Source organism: Leptodactylus fuscus, chromosome 1 (genome assembly GCF_031893055.1).
Source record: "Leptodactylus fuscus isolate aLepFus1 chromosome 1, aLepFus1.hap2, whole genome shotgun sequence".
Taxonomy (NCBI): domain Eukaryota; kingdom Metazoa; phylum Chordata; class Amphibia; order Anura; family Leptodactylidae; genus Leptodactylus; species Leptodactylus fuscus.
In genome coordinates, this window is record NC_134265.1 from 44,131,804 (window position 1) to 44,151,326 (window position 19,523).

A 19,523-nucleotide genomic window follows, 5' to 3' on the forward strand; every position below is an offset into this window, starting at 1 on the left:
GCAGCAGCGAGCCCTCTAATGTTGCAGGCCCCATAGCAGTCATAGCAATGGCTTGCACCTGGTCAGACCCACACCTTTACCAAGTTATGACCTACTGTCTCCTGTGGATGGTCGATAACTTACTTCTAAAGAGTCAGGGAGAACTCTAATGCCACTCTTGTCAACAGGTTGTATGTGGTATTGCAGCTCAGCTGCATTTGTAGCCACGAATCCTGAACAGACCCCTGTTATGTGATATTAGGAGATTATATTATAAGCAATCCTTTAACATACAAGATGCTAATAATTAAGGAAAGTGAAAGGAATATGAAATAACCCCCTCCCCCCTCTCACTCAACAGAATGAGCAGCATTTGTAGCAGCCTGTATCCTGTCCATGGAGTGAGCTGCACTGCCATTGTTGTGGCTCTTATCACGTCATGAAGGTAAATCAAGGTAAAACAACAAGAAAATAGAAAATATGCTAAAAGCTAAACTGGCACAACATCAATGCAAAGCAACCGTCAAGGACACACATCTCTAATGTTATGAGGAGCCCCAAGGACACCGAGCCAAAAAACCCGGACAATATGTCAGAAAAATGTGTTTGTGGCAACCGGCTAACGAATTTGATAGAAAATATAGCAATGATCTAGTGGCCAATTATCAGTTATCCTTATAGAGCAGGTGACCGTAGCAATGTTTAAGGGTAAAGAATCTTCAAAAAGAAATCTGTTCAGAAATTCCTCATTATATTCCAGTTTTTTAGCTGGTGCCAGATTAGTACAATGTCTGGATTATCAGATACCAAATTACAAGAGTCTGAGGAAGAAGAAGGAAACATAAGCGTATTAATACATTGTTTTTGTTACATACGCTGGTGGCTATGGGCAACACCATTGTTTATTTGAATTTCCAAAGCTTGACTCTAGTTACTGTAGGCAACACCAGTTTACTTCCTGTAACTTCTACAGTTAGCACTGTTGTCCAGCAACACTGGAGCCCTGGGTTCGAATCCAACTAAGGACAACATCTGCTTGGAGTTTGCCTGTGTATTCCCTGGGGACTTCGGGTTCTTCCCACACTCCAAACACATACTGATAGTGAATTTAGATTGAGAGCCCTACTTGGGGCAGAATATGGAATTGGGGCTATACAAGTTCACATCTGTGTGGGAGTCTCCGGCAGAAGATTTCGGCCCAGATTCCATCTAAAATCAACAAGGTTTCAGTATAATGGTGGCCCCCATTATAGTCTATGGGGTCCGTGGGTAACTGCTTTTTTAGCAGATGGGCTCTCCACCTTTTGGGTTTCCATGCGGACCCAAACGACGGAGAGATACATGCTAGTGTGAATATAGCGTAACGGAAATAAATAATTGGTCACTATGGTTATCACTATTGTTTGTACCTGGACTACCTTTCATATACTGCATGTTCCCAGATTTCCCTATACTCACAGGCGTATTCTAGTCTCGGCACAAAATGTTATTCTTTGTAAAATAAAAAGTTAGAGAATTTTCCAATATACTGAACCAATTACTATTTTCAAGAACTCTACTTGCGGTCATTCAGTAAGATTTTCATTGTTTACGTCTAAGGAATTTTTTGCTGATCAATTCCAAAAACTATCTGGAATTTACCATTGTTTGCAATGTGAGGCAGTGACTGAAGCTTTTTTCCGCCACCCTGAAAAAAATTAAGTGTCCTGCTCGATCTTGTCACAGTTTTCGTGGCTGAATGACCCAGCAAAACCGTGACGTCAAGCTCCTACTGATTAGCCCCCGTATCTGAAGCCAAATAGCGCGCAAAACTACAGCGGAACGTCCAAGCCCTCCTTCCATTTTCCGCCACTGATTCCACAGGGCTGGTATTTGGTGAGGAATCTGTAGCAGAAGACCAACTCAAATTCCTGTCCAAAATCTTTAATCAGAGGTGTGTAACATGCTGTTCATCTCTGCATCCATCACAGGACCAGCACAGATTTTTATCTGCTAGAATTAAATAATGAAGGATCTTATATACAATTTTTTCATGATACAAAAAAAACCTTAAGGCTAAGTTCACACTGAGTTTTTTGGTCAGGGTTTTGAGGCCGTATCCGCCTCAAAACCCTGACCAAAAAGACGGCTCACATTGAAATCAATGGGAGCTGCTCAGATCTTTTTTCCGGGAGCCGTTTCTTCCGCCTCCCAGAAAAAAAGAAGCAAGGTGTTCATTCTTCAGGCCGAGTCGCCTCACGATTTGGCCTGAAGACACTCCCTCCTCCAGACTAGGCCCATTCATTGGGCCTAATCCGGAGCAAAGTGTGTGGCTGGATGCCGATGCAATGCACTGGCTTTCAGTAGCGGCTACCCGGTTTTTGGATTGGAACCTGAGTCAGCCTCAAGTTCCGATTAAAAAAAACCCGTATGAACTTACTCTTAAAGGAAACCTGTCAGGAGGGATTGTAATACTAAACGACTCACAGGTTCTTATGGTCCGGGGTTTAGAGTCCCAAATTGCCCTGTTTAAAACCTAGAGATGAGTCCGACGTGTCTCACTGGACTCATCTATGTACACCCCGGCTACACTGCGCATGTGCCAGAGGTATGGAGCATGCACACTGATGCTGAGGAGTTCTCATCTGGCTTCACTGAAGAACTGTGCCTGTGCACAGAGCATAGCGGCAGGGTGAAGATAAAGGTTTATTATTTGTATCGTGACCACAGATGACTTTGTAACAGGACGATTTGGAACAATTAGAACAACAATTCTGGCACATCTTTCTTACGTTTCTCTGCACTGTATCGTTCCTCTGTTATTCCTCCTGAAAATGTATGAATAAATTAACAGCTGGGAACCAGAATTCATCTTGTTAAAGAGGTGTGCTCCTACACAAAATGACAATGCCTGCAGTGGTAGGACAATATCAGAGATGGAGCCACATACCCCAAACTGGTAACACCTAGTTGTCAATGTATTCATACATTTCTATAAGGAGTAACAGAGGAACAGCACAATGCAGAGTTATAGGATCAGATGCTCCAAAATTCTTGTTATAAAAAAATACTGTTATTCATAAGAAATAATTAAAATCTCTTAAAAGTTTTACCTATCACCAATAACTTCAGAAATGACTGGTAACTATTATCCCAAGAGACTTTGTTGCAGACGTACTACAAATACATCATCTTCTTCAGACCTTATATAAGCCACCCATTAATAGAGGATTACGGTATAGCATTCATTATCGCTGGATATTAATGATTTTCCTCCGTCCCCAGCAGAACAGGACACCAATCTGTTTTTGTGATGCTGCAGATGTTCTGCACTATAAAATGGTCACTGTTGACATTTTGCATTGGAAATGTCGCTAAGTAACCCGCTTGCAATAACCTATGATGTTACTGTCTGGCATGGCTGGTAAAAGAATAAAAGGTCAATACTGAACTTCTCGGTTCACTATGGCCCTCAGCTCACAAGATTAACCATGATGTACATTATGTCCTCTCACTAGGACAAGCACTTTTACATTTTTTTTTATTTATTTATTTTTTTTATTTTTTTTTTGGGGGGGGGGGTTGGGTTTTTTTTTAGATAAAATGAATACCTTATTAATGGAGTTGACTGGTTTATAGAGTTGGGGGTGACTTCAGTTCCCATTATGGATGAGATTTGTACATTAGGCTAGGTTCACACAGTAGATTTTGAGGTGGACCCTTTGAACCACATAATTTTCCTATTACAATTCATATTAATGGGAGCTTTAGGCAGAATCTGCCCAAAGATCAAGGGGGGGCGATTTTGCCTCCCACTTAATGAATGGGAGTTAGAATTTTTGCAGCAAATTCCATCACAAAAAAACCCCATTGTGTGAACCTAATCTTTGAAATACAGATCCTAATTTTAAGCATGAAAAACGTAATGCTTCAATTCCCCTGTGGGGGCACTATAGAAAAAATGAACAGTTTCCCACATAGGTATGCAAATGAACTCTATTTCAATTAAAAGAAAGCTGTGCCTCTAGCTCCACCTGTTGGAAGGTAAGAATCCTAGATGTTAATGCCTGGCCCTTTATACGGGACTTGGGACACAACAAGGATATACATCAAACCAGATACTGGTACAGAAACAGAGAGAGACAGGCATTCTTTTGTAGGATTGCCGACAAGTTAGAGGCACAGCTTTCTTCTTCTTTGAGAGTGAGCTAATTTGCATACATTATTACTAAAGGAGCACTGTATGGCCTACAAGACTCCATACACCCTTCATGGTCAGGGGATAATCATACACATTAGGGAGAGTGTGTGCCCACGTAGGCGTACGGAGACTTACAAGTCATTCCTGCTCCGCTAGGGATTCTGGGTAAAAAATATGCAAATCTATTCTCCAGGATGTAACTAGGAGAACAGTGCACTCTGTATGCTGCCCTCTAGGGACAGCCCCTTTAACATCATGCATGACTCAGTTAATAAGCCTACTGACATGATGCAGGGTTTATTGCCAAATTAGTATTTCTATTCCAAAAGGAACAGATTCCCAGCTATGGACAGCGCTGTTTCGGTCTTTTGGACCTCCTCAGCATAGCGCAGGGATACTAATTTGGCAGAGTGAGAGACTAGACCCTTCATGACACTCTCCTTGACAGTAAGTTCAAATGGGTTTTTTTGGTCAGGATTTTGAGGTTGTATCTGCCTCAAAATCCTTACCAAAAAGACAGCTCTCATTGAAATCAATGGGAGCAGGTCAGTTCTTTTTTCCAGGAGCTGTTTCTTCCGGCTCCTGGAAAAAATAAGCGACATGCTCATTCTTCAGACTGTTTCACCTCGGGATTCGGCCTGAAGATACTCCCTCCTCCCGACTAGGCCCATTCATTGGGCCTAATCTGGAGCGGAGTGCGCGGCTGGATGCCAGTGCAGTGCACCGGCATTCAGTCGTGGCTACCCGTATTTTAGTCCGGAACCTGAGGCGGCCTCTGCCTCAGGTTCCGGACCAAAAAACCCTGTGTGAGCTTACCATAAGGATACACAGCACCTCTTCCCCACCTAGGTTCCTGAGGTTCTATTAACGTAGTCTGTAATCAAATAATCATTGGAGGGATATTGGGGGAAATTTGCTTACTGCCATTTAATGCCTTTATATTGCCCCTAAAGGACGACCTGTCTGCTCTCTGGATATTTCTGCTTTTCCATCAGTCTTAGGCAGAGGCCCCACGTTGCAGAAATGCAGCTTTTTTTGTCGCGTTTTTTTACGTCAAAGCCAAGAATGGCTATAAAAGTAATGGGACATATATAAGAAATTCTTATACTCCTACTTTCTGCTTAATCATTATTATTATTATTATTATTTTTTATTTATATAGCACCATTAATTCCATGGTGCTTTACATTTGGGGGATACATACAATACACAAAATATACAGGTAGATATCATACTGACAGTGATCGACTGGCACAGTGGGGTAGAGGGCCCTGCCCGCGAGGGCTTACAATCTGAGGGAAGGGGGGGTAGAGACAGAAGGAGAGGGGGAGACTGTACAGATGGCAGTGCGGTGATAGTGTTATTGGAGGTTGTAGGCCTTCCTGAATAGGTGAGTTTTAAGGGCCTTTTTGAAGCCTGTGATTGTGGGGGTCAGTCTTATGTGTCGTGGTAAGGAGTTCCAGAGTATGGGGGATGCACGGGAGAAATCTTGGAGACGGTTGTGTGAGGAGTGGATGAGAGCAGAGCGGAGTAGGAGGTCATTGGAGGATCTGAGGTTATGTGTGGGCAGGTAGCAGGAGATTAGTTTAGAGATATATGGAGGGGACAGGTTGTGGATGGCTTTGTATGTTAGCGTTAGCAGCTTGAACCCCATTCGCTGGGCTATGGGTAACCAGTGGAGGGACTGGCAGAGGGGAGCAGCCGATGAGGATCGGGGGGTGAGGTGGATTAAGCGAGCAGTGCAGTTTAGGGTGGACTGGAGGGGGGCGAGGGTGTTGGCTGGGAGTCCATGCAGAAGGGTGTTGCAGTAGTCTAGGCGGGAGATTATGAGGGCCTGGACGAGCATCTTGGTAGTTTCTGGGGTGAGGAAGGAGCGGATTCGGTGGATGTTCTTGAGCTGGAGGTGAATTCATGGCACAGTCAGCTTTCCTGAGGTATATACCGCCCATCTCCGAGGACGTGAAAGATCCTCTATAACTATTGTTTACTAGAACCAGTAGTTGCAGTCAGTGGCCATGCTGGACTTCAATCCTACTTTAGAGACAAAGAGGGCATTCACACGAGGTAACGCAGCGCTGATTCTTGCACGATAACTCCCGTAAGAATCAGCACTGCAAAACAGAATCCCACACCTGGCTTTACTCAAAAAAAGCCACAAAATCTGCAACAACAAAAACTGAATTTCTGTAACATGGAGCCTTTTTTTTTTTTTTTTTAAATGGCCCTATACACATGTCCATTTATTATCACTGGTCTGTGTGGGAGATATGAGCCCGGAGACAAAACTCAGGACAGGTCCTATTCATGTCTATCTAGTCCGGGCTCATTCACTGAAATTTAGGGGTTCATGAAGGGCACACTAATACCATCCATCATATGCCATCCATGCTGCTTTCATACGTTTCTGTACATGCACATGTTGCCTTTGTAAGAAATCCTCTGAGTAAAATGTGGCCAATTTATTACGAGTTGCACATCACTTTATAAATTGGGTGCATTTCTCTAGGCCTGCCGTGCCTCAGCATGGACATGGGGTCCATTTTAGCCATAATTTACACCACTTTTCAGGTTACTAGGTTGGCACGGATCAGTACCACAGACACAAGCAAGTAAAACAGAAGGAAAAAATTATATAGAAAAAGCCTAAACTATTTTTTCCTATATCTTCAATATACTAGAAATGATTTTTACTGGAATATATCAGAATTATTACGAAATTTTAAAAATTGAATAAAAGTTTTCAGAATTTCGTATTATAGTTTGGACTACCTAAGGAATACTTTTTTAATAGGGGACCTTTCATGTTCTCTGACATTGCAGACTTTGTATGTGCCCCGATGCCAGAGGTATTGGTGCCATTAGTTTCGGCACTGATATTCCTCCACTTTCAGAAGGCCTTACAGCCTAGTGTCTTTGCTGAGATTTGAGGAGTGGGGGGGGGAGAAATAACACTATACTGTAAGACTCACCCTTCTGACAGGGGAGGAATTTGATGTCAAAACCTACGGCAGCGATATCTCAAGTACTGGGGCGCCTACTGGCAAAGTTGACAGTGCGCTGAATTCATGGCACAGTCAGCTTTCCTGAGGTATATAATACCGCCCATCTCCGAGGACGTGAAAGATCCTCTATAACTATTGTTTTCTAGGCCCAGTAGTTGCAGTCAGTGGCTATGCTGGACTTCAATCCTACTTTAGAGACAAAGCATTGACACGAGGTAACGCGGCGCTGATTCTTGCACGATAACTCCCGTAAGAATCAGCGCTGCAAAACAGAATCCCATTGACTTCAATGGGTTCCGTAACGCGTGTGACACATTGAAATCAATGGGAGGCTTTTTAACCCATTGACTTCAATGTGTTACACACGTTAAATGGAACCCATTGAGGTCAATGGGATTCTGTATTGCAGCGCTGATTCTTACGGGAAGTTATCGTGCAAGAATCAGCGCCGCGTTACTCCGCGTGAATGATCCCCAATATAGTCAATTGTCTCGGGGTTATTAGAAGCCATGGTAGTACGACAGTAGAAGATGGGGCAGATTTAATAAAACAGTCTAAAAGCAAACGTTGTCTTAGTTGCCTGTAGCAACCAATCACATTGCAGCTTTCATTTTTCAGGAGCAGAATATAAAATGAAAGCTGGGCTGTGATTGGTTGCTATGGGCAACGAAGACCATTTAAATAAATCTGCCCCAGTGTTTCCTTGTCCTGGCATTAGGCCTCATGCACACAGTAGCAGACTATATACAGTGTATACTCTATATCCTGCCACACAGTGCCTCCATATTGTCTACTTACTGGATTTTGCATAATATTACAATTCTGGAGCATTTTTTTTCATAACTCTGTTGTGTTGTTCCACCTAAAACTGTATGAATAAATTGACAAGTGGGTGTTACCAGTTGGAGGCATGTCCTTATTGTGTCTGTGACTGTGTACAGACACATCTCTTTGACAGGGGGAATAGCACCCAATTTCAAATTTTTATGAGGAACAACAGAGGAACAGCACAATGCAGCACTATACAAAAAGATACTCCAGAATTGGTATTTCATGGGGAATACAAGTATTTACTAAGGCAAACATTTTAGAAGAGGTGACCGGTGCCCTTTAAAGGACATTTCCATTGATCACATATTGGACATACAGTATATACCGATACATGATATATGGAATGATACCTCAGCAGGACAGCCATGAAAACACAACTGAAAACTATAGAAATATTTTTTAGTCAGTTTTTACGTGTTGTCCCTTTCCTTCCTAGTGGGTCTGCACCTGCCTAATGGGGTCTGGGAGGTGAAGTGACAACTGGTCTCTACTAGCTTTAGGCCTCACGTAGTGTAGACGCCACAATTTGACCATGGCAGAAACGCTTTGGCAAAAACAGTGGCGTTTCACAGTATCTGCAAAGTGGCTGGTTATTTCCATACACATAATTCAGAAAAAAAGCTGCAGCGCATTTGTTGCCGTTGCGTTTTAATTAATCGCAACATGTCAACTATATCTACGGAAACGCTGGCAGTTTCTGCATTGGTATAATGGAGAGAGAATGTCTGGAAAGTCAGGAAAACTCTGTGGACTTGGAAAAAAACATAATTCCGCCATCGTCTTATCCACGGTAGTTTTGGCTATGGTCTGCTAAAGGGATTGTTCAGAATTTGAAAAATATGGCTGTTTTTTCAAAGACAGTGACACAGCTGTCATCAGGTTATGTGTGGTACTGCAGCTCAGTCCTATTCAATTCAGTGAAGATGAGTCAAATTAATAGACACAACCCAAGGACAGATGTTGCACTGTGTGGAACAAAGATGACACTGGGTATTGGGATAACCCCTTTAAAGAGAGTCTGCCACCAGACCCCAGCATATTAACCCAACCCCAAAGACAGATAGGTTAGGGTCACCTGAATCAAAAAACATTTTCTTCTTGTGAATTAGTGCCTATGTTGCTGAGAAATTAAAATGTTTTGCCAATATGCAGAAGAGCTCTATGGAGCAATGAGGACCATATCGTTGCTCCAAAGAGGAAAGCGGCAATAAATTCTAAAAATGGCAATATCTCGCCAACGGAGGCAGCCATTCGCAAAGGGAAGACTCTGTTTGATTCTGGTGACCCTTACCTATCTATCTGCGCGGTGGGTTCTGCTGATAGACTCCCTTTACAGACCCAATAATAAAGTTGTTGTTCTGACTACGTAGACCTGGGTCTTGCACCGATAGATATTTAGACGGACGAGGGAATATGGCCTGAAAATCAACTTAGTAGCAAAGATTCTTATAGTAGGACATCTAAAGGAGTCTACCACGGAGCAGCGAGCAGTGACTGAAGACCAAGAAGACACATCTGCATTTCATCATAAACACCATAGCAACAACAATAAAACCCTACAATAATAAAGAACTCCACCAAATGCAAGTACGTATGTGCGGCCTTGAGATGGGAACACGGACACTCGTTGGAAGCATGGCCGCTCGGTGAAGAGTGTGACTGTAATATTAATTTACTGATGTAATAGTGGGTGTGACTTCACGGCAAGTGACCTTCACATCAGAACTAACAAGGGAGCTCCATCTCTCAACAAATAAAGCTTTCACGACCAGGAACATCGAGGTGACCAAACATCTCGACAGTCAAAGAACAGAACATGTTTTCAGAACACTGGCAGAAATGTTGATTTATCCTTTGTCAAGGCACCTAAACAATGTAAATATCAGCAAAGGGAAAAAATAAGAGTGCGGAACGGCGGTACAGGGGGACATCGCTGAAGAAAAAAAAACGTGTGTGAATGTAGCAGAGCTGAAGATATTCTTTGGCTCATGCATTACTGTGTTAAGATAACGCATGGCGTGTTATGATATCACGAGTTGCATTACTGACAAACTCCAATCTGCTACATCTGTATACAAATATAGAGGAGTGAATGACATTTAATCCTATTATGACAGTCCTACATGTGAATGTGACACATTATGGGATCATAAACCTATAGAGCAGGAGTCATGTTCTTAGAAACCTTTATATGGCTGTCACTGCTATTACCAGGAGCATATGGAAGGCTCATGGCCTGAATGCTATAATGGCAGGTGGACTATAATCAGCTTAGTCCCCGACTAAAGGACGATGACAATACACCAAACCAACCAAAACAAAACAGCAAAAGACAACACTACCAAATCCTGGTCAGATCAAAATATCGGGCTCAACATTACAGCATTTTTCTTAAAAATAAAGCCATTTTTTGCATGCTATACAGGTATAGCAGAGCTGAATGTTATATCTTTAGGCATCGTGAGAACTTACAAACCGGTTTACCTCCAGTCTTATATAAAACCCCAGATAACACATCATGTCACCCAGGACTACACCTGTATATCATACATGTTACCCGCCACCTTACTCGGTCACATAGCTGCTGCAGCTGCATGCAAGTTTACTTTCCCTGAATGTGAATTAGTTCAAGTGGCGACATAAACATGTCAGGGATTTATAACACACTCCAGGCCTGGAGAAAGGGGCTAAAGAGGACCACCATTCGTTTCCCCTTTCGTTGCTGCATATTTACACCTTGAAAGAGGTGGACTGAAAATGAAGACCGCATTAAATGTCAAGTTAGGGTCTATATACATATAGAATGTAGCACATACATGCACAGTATATATATATATATATATATATATATATATATATATATATATATATGTTAGCCGCCAAAGATCTGCCTAATGCAGGATGGAATCCTAGCAGTCAATACAATGTTTCCATCCATCTCCTATACATTTATTTGTGTACACTAAGCATCAATAGCACGATAAGATACAATGCATAGGAAGAGGATGACAGCAAAGCCCTACAGATGGTCAGACCGGTGGTGCAAAGCCATACGCTGCAAGTCCCATCCTTCGCCATGCTGCTGGACACCTATCCTAGGAATGATCCACAAACTGAGCATCCATATTCTTCATGGTAAACATACATCATGCGCCTTTGATGGGACCCAGAACCAGCTGCATGAGTCATAGTAACAGCTCCGACATGATATTCACTGATACTGCCAGGAATAGTTCAATGGCTAAGGGTTGGCTGGCACATTTTCATTGGCATGTTTTTAAAAACTTTCTGCCTTTAGAAATGACACCGGGCGTGAAGTGTGTGTGAACACGTACTTGATGCTGTCATATAACATACATCTGGAGGCAGCATACCTGGCATAGCGGCCATACAAGAACACACTTAGTTTGGGTATCAAAAATTCCCCGCAGCCTAACTTCAGACAAATGTCACAACAAGGAGCGTTTAACCTCTGCCACCAAACTACAAGGAGACAATTAACCCTTCACAGCAGACAAGTGTCCTGGAATGCAACCCCGCAATGCATGCAGCCCTATTGCTGACGGTCTCCATAGGGCACACTGGGATTAACCCTTGCACCACCGCAATCACTTGACATAGCAAACCGTAAGAAGCATCTGCAAGCACCCCGTCCCCCAGTGATCTATAGAACAAGTGATGGTCTTACCTTATTTGAGGCCATCTCACTGACAGAGTGCCTGGTTTGTAAGGTTTCCAGCTGGTCCAAGCACCAGTCCAGCTCCTCCAGGGTCTCGCTGGCCAGTTTTTGATAGGCCTCCTCTGCGAAGAGATAGGGGAAAGGATACTGAGTTTTCAAGCGTTTCACTGGGCTAACATCAAACTCCAGAGGGTCCATTGTGCCATACACTGCCATGCTCGCATGACCAGTGCTCATACATGAGGGATCCTTCATACTGTTACACAAGACACTCTGGAAAGAAAAAAGTGCCAGTCACTGACAAGTGCCCTGTGAATGCAGTCCTGCCTGTGGAGGATCACAGTCCCAGCTTGCACTAAGAAATCCCATTAGCCATCAAAGCCTGGCATGCACCCTGTTGGTATTCTCCTTTAGAGTGCTTATCTTCCGAGCAAGAATCAAAAAATGCCAATGTGCTCCTTTCTTAGGATCCCTGTCCTGCCTGCAGTGCCAGGGCTGCTGACTACACCATGCATCTGCTGGCAGGACTGATGGCTATGTCTTCTGTGCTCTCCTCCGCAATATCCTGGAGCACAATGCTATCCATAATATGAATGAGGGAGTCCTTGTCAGAAGCTGCTGTGCCTTCAGATTGCCCAGCCAGAAGCCCAGACTTCAGTGTGGCATCCTGATCATCACCATCATCATCCAGCTAAGGGAGCCCTGCCGCTTCCTTTGAACCAAAACCAAAAGCTGCACTGAGTATATGGGGGAGGGAGGGAAATCCTGGAGTGGAGCAGACAGCTGGATCCTAGGACTCACTGCAGAGAGCAGGTCATACACTGTAGTGCTATCAATACAGGCTGCTGCTGCCTGTGCTGCTGCTGGGGGTGTGCACAGTGATCTGTACACTACACACAGCGCTGTGCAAAGGATCCAGCCAATGTCACTGGCTAACACAAGACACACTACTAGACTCTAACAATTTTCTGCCAGAAAGAACATTGCAGCAATGAGATACACTGCACAAACCAGGACTATGTATAGACTGCTTGGATTGTTAACAGATACAATGTAACAATAATAGAAGTTACAATAAATATTATAATAATAAAATACATACATATATATCTGTTAGGCTTGGTTCACATCTGCGTTTGGGTCATTTCGTTCCCCTATCCAAATGAAAAACACAGAGAAAAATTCTGCAAGCAGCACTTTTTTCCGTGACGAAACCACATGAACCCCATTATAGTCTATAGGGTCCGCAGGTTTCCTAAGGTAACCGCTTCCTTATGCAGATTAGGTTTCCATTCAAGGGATCCTAAAGCGGACTCCCCGAAGGGAAACCCAGATGTGAACCGGGCCCGACACTGAAATAAACACCACAATGCTTAGTCCATTACAGATATAGGGCCCCTTCACACGGAGTAAACGCGCGTGTATTTTGGCAAAATACACGTGTAAAAATACACGTGTAAAAATAAGACTCCCATTGACTTCAATGATATTTTACACGTGTATTTTGACGTGTATTTTGATGTGTATTTTGACGTGTATTTTGATGTGTATTTTGATGTGTATTTTGACATGTTTTTTTACATGTGTAAAAAAATGTCATTGAAGTCAATGGGAGTCTTATTTTACACTTGTATTTTTTACATGTGTATTTTGCCAAAATACACGTGCATTTACTCCGTGTGAAGCCTTAAACATAAATTGTCTTTCTGGTATATTTCAAACCAGTCAAAGCACATGGGCCCATGGTCTGTGAGTCCAATGCAGCCCTATATACTATAGTGCTATGTACTATACACTATACTATGTTCACCATTTCTTCCCCTTTTTCAATATCTCTGCTTGCTGCATCCTTGTTTGCTTCAGAGGTTTGGGCTGAGGTCACACATTGCAGAAAAGCTGTTTCTTTTGTTGGAGATTTTGTGGTGATTTTTGTGCCGTAGCCAGGAGTGGATTTAGCAGAAGTCAGAAATATAAGAACTTGATTTATATTTCCCATTCCTTCCCAAGCCACTCTTGGCCTTGCCTTAAAAAACCTCAGCAAAGTCTGCAACAAAAAACACAGCTTTTCTACTGTGTGGCCTCAGTCTTAAAGGGGTATTCTGGTCCCTGTACCCATCATGTACTGTGGTTCTAGTATTGGATAAGCTGATTGTTGGGGGATCCTTGCCTGTCTTGCAAAACAAGGTGCAGAAGTTTTTTCAACGTTTTCACTGCGCCAAGTGGCATCTATCTGCACACTATACTATATGGGTACACTTACATATCTTGGATAGGCATCCCACATATACTGAATTTTACTACAATATCTGTAGGATAAATCATTGGGACTTCTATGATGGATCTTTATTGTGAAGTGCAGCCAATCCGCACAAAGATTTTCTCCATTTACTTATTTACCAGTCTTTACGTACAGAATCTGTGGGAATAAGTAGCATGCTGTATATTATATCACATAGTTTTTTCCACATGGAAATTTTCCGTAGCATGTGAAAAGGGTTGGAGAAACCCCATTCACCCTCATCCCCATGCATGAGATTGTTGTTGTTTTTGAAGTGGGTTTTGTTATGGATTCTGCAGAAATGTCAAATCCTTAGTATGTGAACATAGACAGAGCCACCATTCAACAGAACTGGAGTTTGCTGGGAAAATTTGTAGAGTGCCCCAGTGCCCCAGTATATTCAGATACTGATGTCCCTTAGTACAGGTCATCAATTTTAGATTGGTGGGGCGTCCGACACCAGGCACTCCAACAGTATTCAGATGGCCAATGTGATCTGTGAGGATTCTGGTTGTTAGACCCCCATTGATCAGACCCCCTTTAACTAGCATTGTAGCCCTTTATTCTGAGGGTTGTGGCGTCCTAGAAGTCCTAACCACCTGTAATGCCTTATCGTTGATAACACAACGATAAGGCATTAAATGTAACTGATATACTATAACTCTTTTCACAGCTGAGGTTCTGTTACAGTGTACTGTATTCACTCTAAGGCTAGATTCACACCTGCACACAGAATCTGCTTAAAACTGGCAGAGAGGAAAGTCCTTTGGGGTCTGCGGGTTTCCACAGGTAACCGCTTTTTAAGCAGACAGGGTCTCTATTTATTGGGTCCCCATGTAGACCTGAATGAGGAAGACTCAAACACTAGTGTAAAACCAGTGTAAGCAGTTTTCTATGAGGTACATACATGCACTGACTATATTGTAGACATATTTACATACGTATATTTATTCGGGGCAACACAGTGGCTCAGTGGTTAGCACTGCAGCCTTGCAGTGCTGGGGTCCTGGTTTTGAATCCTGCCAGGAACAACATCTGCAAGGAGTTTGTATGTTTCCCCGTGTTTGCATGGGTTTCCTCCCATTCTATAAAGACATACTGATAGGAAAAAGAAAATGTACATTGTGGGCTCTATATGGGTTTCACAATCTACAAAAAAATATATATGAATATTTATTCATTGACAGAAAAAAAGAGATGTTGAAACTGGTGATGAACTAAGCAATGTGATATATCAGAGAGTTGTAAAATGTATCTGTGATTATGCTAAAGCACCAGGACCCAGGTCAACCTGAAACCTTTGTACCCCCTCCCCCAATAGTTACAACCCTGACCACTGGGCAGATCCTCATCCGTACAGACATCATGAGCTCCCCCCCGTACTATGTGTCATATATGGATGCCCTATGTCTTTGTTAATGGCGCTGTTAACTGGCACAGCTGGACCTTATTTATGTTATTAGGATCCCGCGTGTTATGAATTAGGGGCGCAATAAACTGCATGTATAGGATGGGGCACATGTAATAGGTTTCACATATACAAAGGTGCATAAAGATACAAATGGGGCATGCAGAATTACAAGCAAGATTATGACAGACCCTAAAATACAGTACAGACTATATATATGTGCAGGGTCACAACATCTGCTTTATATATCTAACCATGTAGTAAAGCAAGGCTGTAGCAAGACATTCCTTCAATCAGGGTTCATTTTACTACCCTAGCCCTATATGTGAACAGCTAACCAAGGCTAGATGGTACCCCAACTGGAACTGGGGCACGTCTCCACATTAGATTAGGGATATCTGGCATGCAGCCATACAAAAAATCCTAACATCAACATTAAAGGATTGTCCAGGATTTAGGATTTTATGGCCTATTCTTAGGACAGCCCATAAATATCTGATCTTCCCGGAATTCCCCCCACCTCCCGGATTGATCAGCCATTCAAGGCCATTTTCGGCAACCATACTATATGCAACAAGGGGCTGGAAGCATTTGGTTATGTGCCCTGTATCATGGCTCAGTGCCACTACCATGGCATGGCTCTGCGCCCATTGAAGTCATTTTTCTGCTTCTGGCTCTGTGTTGTATATAGTAGGGGCATCAGAAATGGCCCTGTACAGCTGATCAGTGCAGGAACCGGCCCCCTCCATAAATATCTTAAAACTAGGCTATAAAATCCCAAATCCTGGACAACCCCTTTAATAACTTACCTGCCCATTAAGGCAGGTCAGGTGATAACCAATTGCTGAACATACAAAGAAATCAGTCAGTTCAGCTTAGGAAAATCTAATATGGCTAGTTTAAGGGCTCAGTGTATATGGTAGAACGGTGTATGGTAGCACATGGAGTCTACTGACATCCAGCACTGTATAATAAAATGGAGTATTATACCTCTGTAATATAGCAAAATATTCATGCACAGCACAACATAACCTTACCAGACCTCCATATGAAATCCAAGTATATACAGTCACTGCAAGGCCTCATAAGGATTCCATGTGTGCACTTTCCGTTGCGGCTGCAGCGACGGGATTACGGTGCAGTGCACGACATCCCGTCGCGGCTTTCTGCTCCAGATTAGGCCCAAATCAATGGGCCTAGTCCGGAGGGTGCTGTCGCGAGGCAGACGCCGGGGCTGAATCAGCCGTCTGAAGAAAGGGCAGCTTGTTTCTTTTTACGCTAGCGGGAACAAACCGCAAGCAGAAAAAAGAACGCTAGCGGCGTGCATAGACCTCCATTGTGAGGGGGTGGATTTTGAAGAGGATTCAGTGCCAAAATCCGCCCCCTCTTGCCCAGTGTGAACTCGCCCTAAAAGGCCTCCCATTGACTTAAATCGGTTCCTTTTTCTGCTCAATGGGAGGCTTTTTTTCAGCACTGAAATTCCACACCAAATTCCTCACCATTTTCCTCCGTGTGAATGGACCCTTAAGAAGAATTATTATTTACTTGCATGAGATCAGAAAGAAGTGACTGTCTTTTACCAGAAACAAGGTATGTTTAGTATTGCCTATCAGCTCTAGTCACATAAATGGGATTAAACGGTAATACCAGACCCAAGCTGTCAACAAATGTGGCGCTGTGTTTGGAAGAAGCAATTCCATGACGGCCCTGCCCATATGCACTAGACTCGACCATCCATGTATTAGACATTATTACTGTAGTTATAGAAGGTCAGAAATTATAGTCGGAAGGTAAAACAAAACGCACACACCTCATTGCCAACGTTGTCGGAATACATTAGTAATATGACTCTGTTCTCTCGCAGTAAGAGGCATTTGGGGCTTCAGATATTCGGGTCTATGTCTGACGTATAGGAGGCGCGCTATAGATAATTTTGAAGTCATTTCCAAAATGGTCTTTATTTCCATAGAACATTTACCTTTTTACAAGCTGTTCAGGTACTCGCTCACGTACGTCTTTTTCATAACATTTGTGAGTAAAAATGACATTAATACGCGAGTGGCTGGATGTACACACTGTGCCGCTGTGATTTCCATAACAATTATATGGAGATTTTCCTGCCGATGACTCAATCAGTGGAGTTGTTGGGGAGACGCAGTACACTAGGTTACAAGGTGCACAGCCACTTATTCTCTATTTACAAAGCAGCAAATTCACTCGCTAACTCATTTATGATGTTCTTAGAAATCTCTTCGAATTATGACTTTTCTCAAGAAATTTATTCTACGTCTTAGTTTTTCCAAGTTTAACGCTGCCGTGAAAAAGAACAAGGCGAAGCTATACACGGTGTGCGCCCCGACTGTCACGCTGGCTTCACATGTACACAGAGACTCAGTTGACGTATATCTACCTTCTTGTGTTTAGAAAGGAATGTGTCGCCCATTTTTTCTTAAAAGTTTTTTTTTTGTATTAAATCCAGTGAAATATTACATTACATTTTTTTAATTCTATTTTCTGTACATGATTATGGCGGCGGCCATCTTGCCTGACTCTATTTGCAGCATTTAGTGATATGCTTTACAGCACAGTCATGGGCACAGGCAGCAATAGACTGGAGATGACTCATTGAGGGGTATAGGAGAATTTATTAGACATGATCGGTGCAGGGAGGGGGAGTATATAAGCAATGATATCATCTAATGTCAGGAGTGGATGAAATAATGGGTCTGTGGTGTTATCTATAGAGGTGTTATCTTCTATTGTCATCCTGACTGTGAAGGAAATTCGGAGACTGCTGCAAAGAACTAAAGAATTGACTAGTGTCAGTCTATGATTAGGTTTAGTGGTGAAAATTGCACAATATAGTTCTGTTTAAAAAAATATAGTAACATGAATTTATTTTTTAGTAATTATCAACGTTTCTTAAAAAATGTGTCCATCATTAAAACGTAGTTTAAGGCCCCATGTCGCAGACGTGAAGATTTTCCTATACATATAATGGAAGAAGAAAGTCCACAGAGGAAACTGAAGAAGACTTTCTGTGAAAATCGCTGCAGGAAAAACCGCGATGCCTTGCGGCTGTTTTTACCATATCACCTTGCACCACGTGGGGCCTTAGCCTTAATCTCATCCACATATTGATGGGAAAAAAATCTGTGTTTCCTATAGATTTAATATATATTATTAATATTATTTTAGGGAAGGAAAAATCAGAGAAAAAGGCAAAAGCAATGCATAAACGCAACTTATTTTCACTGTCGTTTTTTCCTATTTTTAGCTGCTTTTGTAGGTCATTTTTCTCACCATTTTCAAGATCTCTGCTTGTTTTTAGTACATGATAATACTGAAATTTACATTCAGAGGGGTAACTTTAAGGAATTGGCGTAGATTTCCTGTACAACTCACGCCAGATAATAAATATGTCTGGCCGGCGCATCCACGCCCTACATTGCTATGACTACGTTCACCTAAAGTGGTTAGTGAGATACAGAACGGGGGCTGTGGCACAACTTTGGTTCACGAGATGGCCAATGATGTACCACATTATGAAACATCTATAGCCCAGTTCACATCTGCGTTCGGGCCACTCCTTTCCCCTCTCTGCATGAAATATGTGGAGAGAAAAGTCCTGCGAACAGCACTTTTCTTTCTGTATTTTTCATGCGGAAACCACATGGACCCCAGTCTATGGGGTCTTCGGGTTTTCTAAGGTAGCCACTTTTTTATGTGTATAGGTTTCTGTTTGGGGGTCCCCAAGCGGACTTCCCGAACGGAAAACCGACCGCAGATGTGAACCGAGCCTATGACAGTTTTCTTTGGATGAGTTTGGACATTTGCGTCCTGAGTTATTACTCCACTTTGTACGCCACTCCTTTACGGAAAGGGGGTCTGTGTCAGCTGGAATACAGACAGCTAAACAGGCGAGCCATAGCCACACTCACTTTGCCACCCACTTATTTGTAGGTAAGTGGTTTAAAAAAATGCAAAATGTCCCAAATCTTTTTTTTTTGCAAATGTACTCAAAAAGTTGCAAATCTCTACTTTTTGCCTATTTTTAAAGAATTGTGGAGTGCAGAGTTGATCAATTCCCTCCATTATGCTTTCGAGTTGCTATGTTTAATTCTGCAAGTCATATTGTGAGGACGTCAAGCAGATCTCATCACCTA

General features: G+C 42.6%; 1 protein-coding gene across 8 annotated transcripts in view; it reads right to left on the bottom strand.

The window, feature by feature from the left end:
- Positions 1–19,523, bottom strand: part of PDE4D (phosphodiesterase 4D) — a 919,557-nt gene that overhangs the window by 46,006 nt on the left and 854,028 nt on the right. For all 8 annotated transcript variants that reach the window (XM_075269766.1, XM_075269764.1, XM_075269765.1 and 5 more), the window contains one exon: positions 11,681–11,793. In XM_075269766.1, coding sequence (XP_075125867.1) covers positions 11,681–11,793 — 113 coding nt within the window. The remainder of the gene's footprint in view (positions 1–11,680; positions 11,794–19,523) is intronic.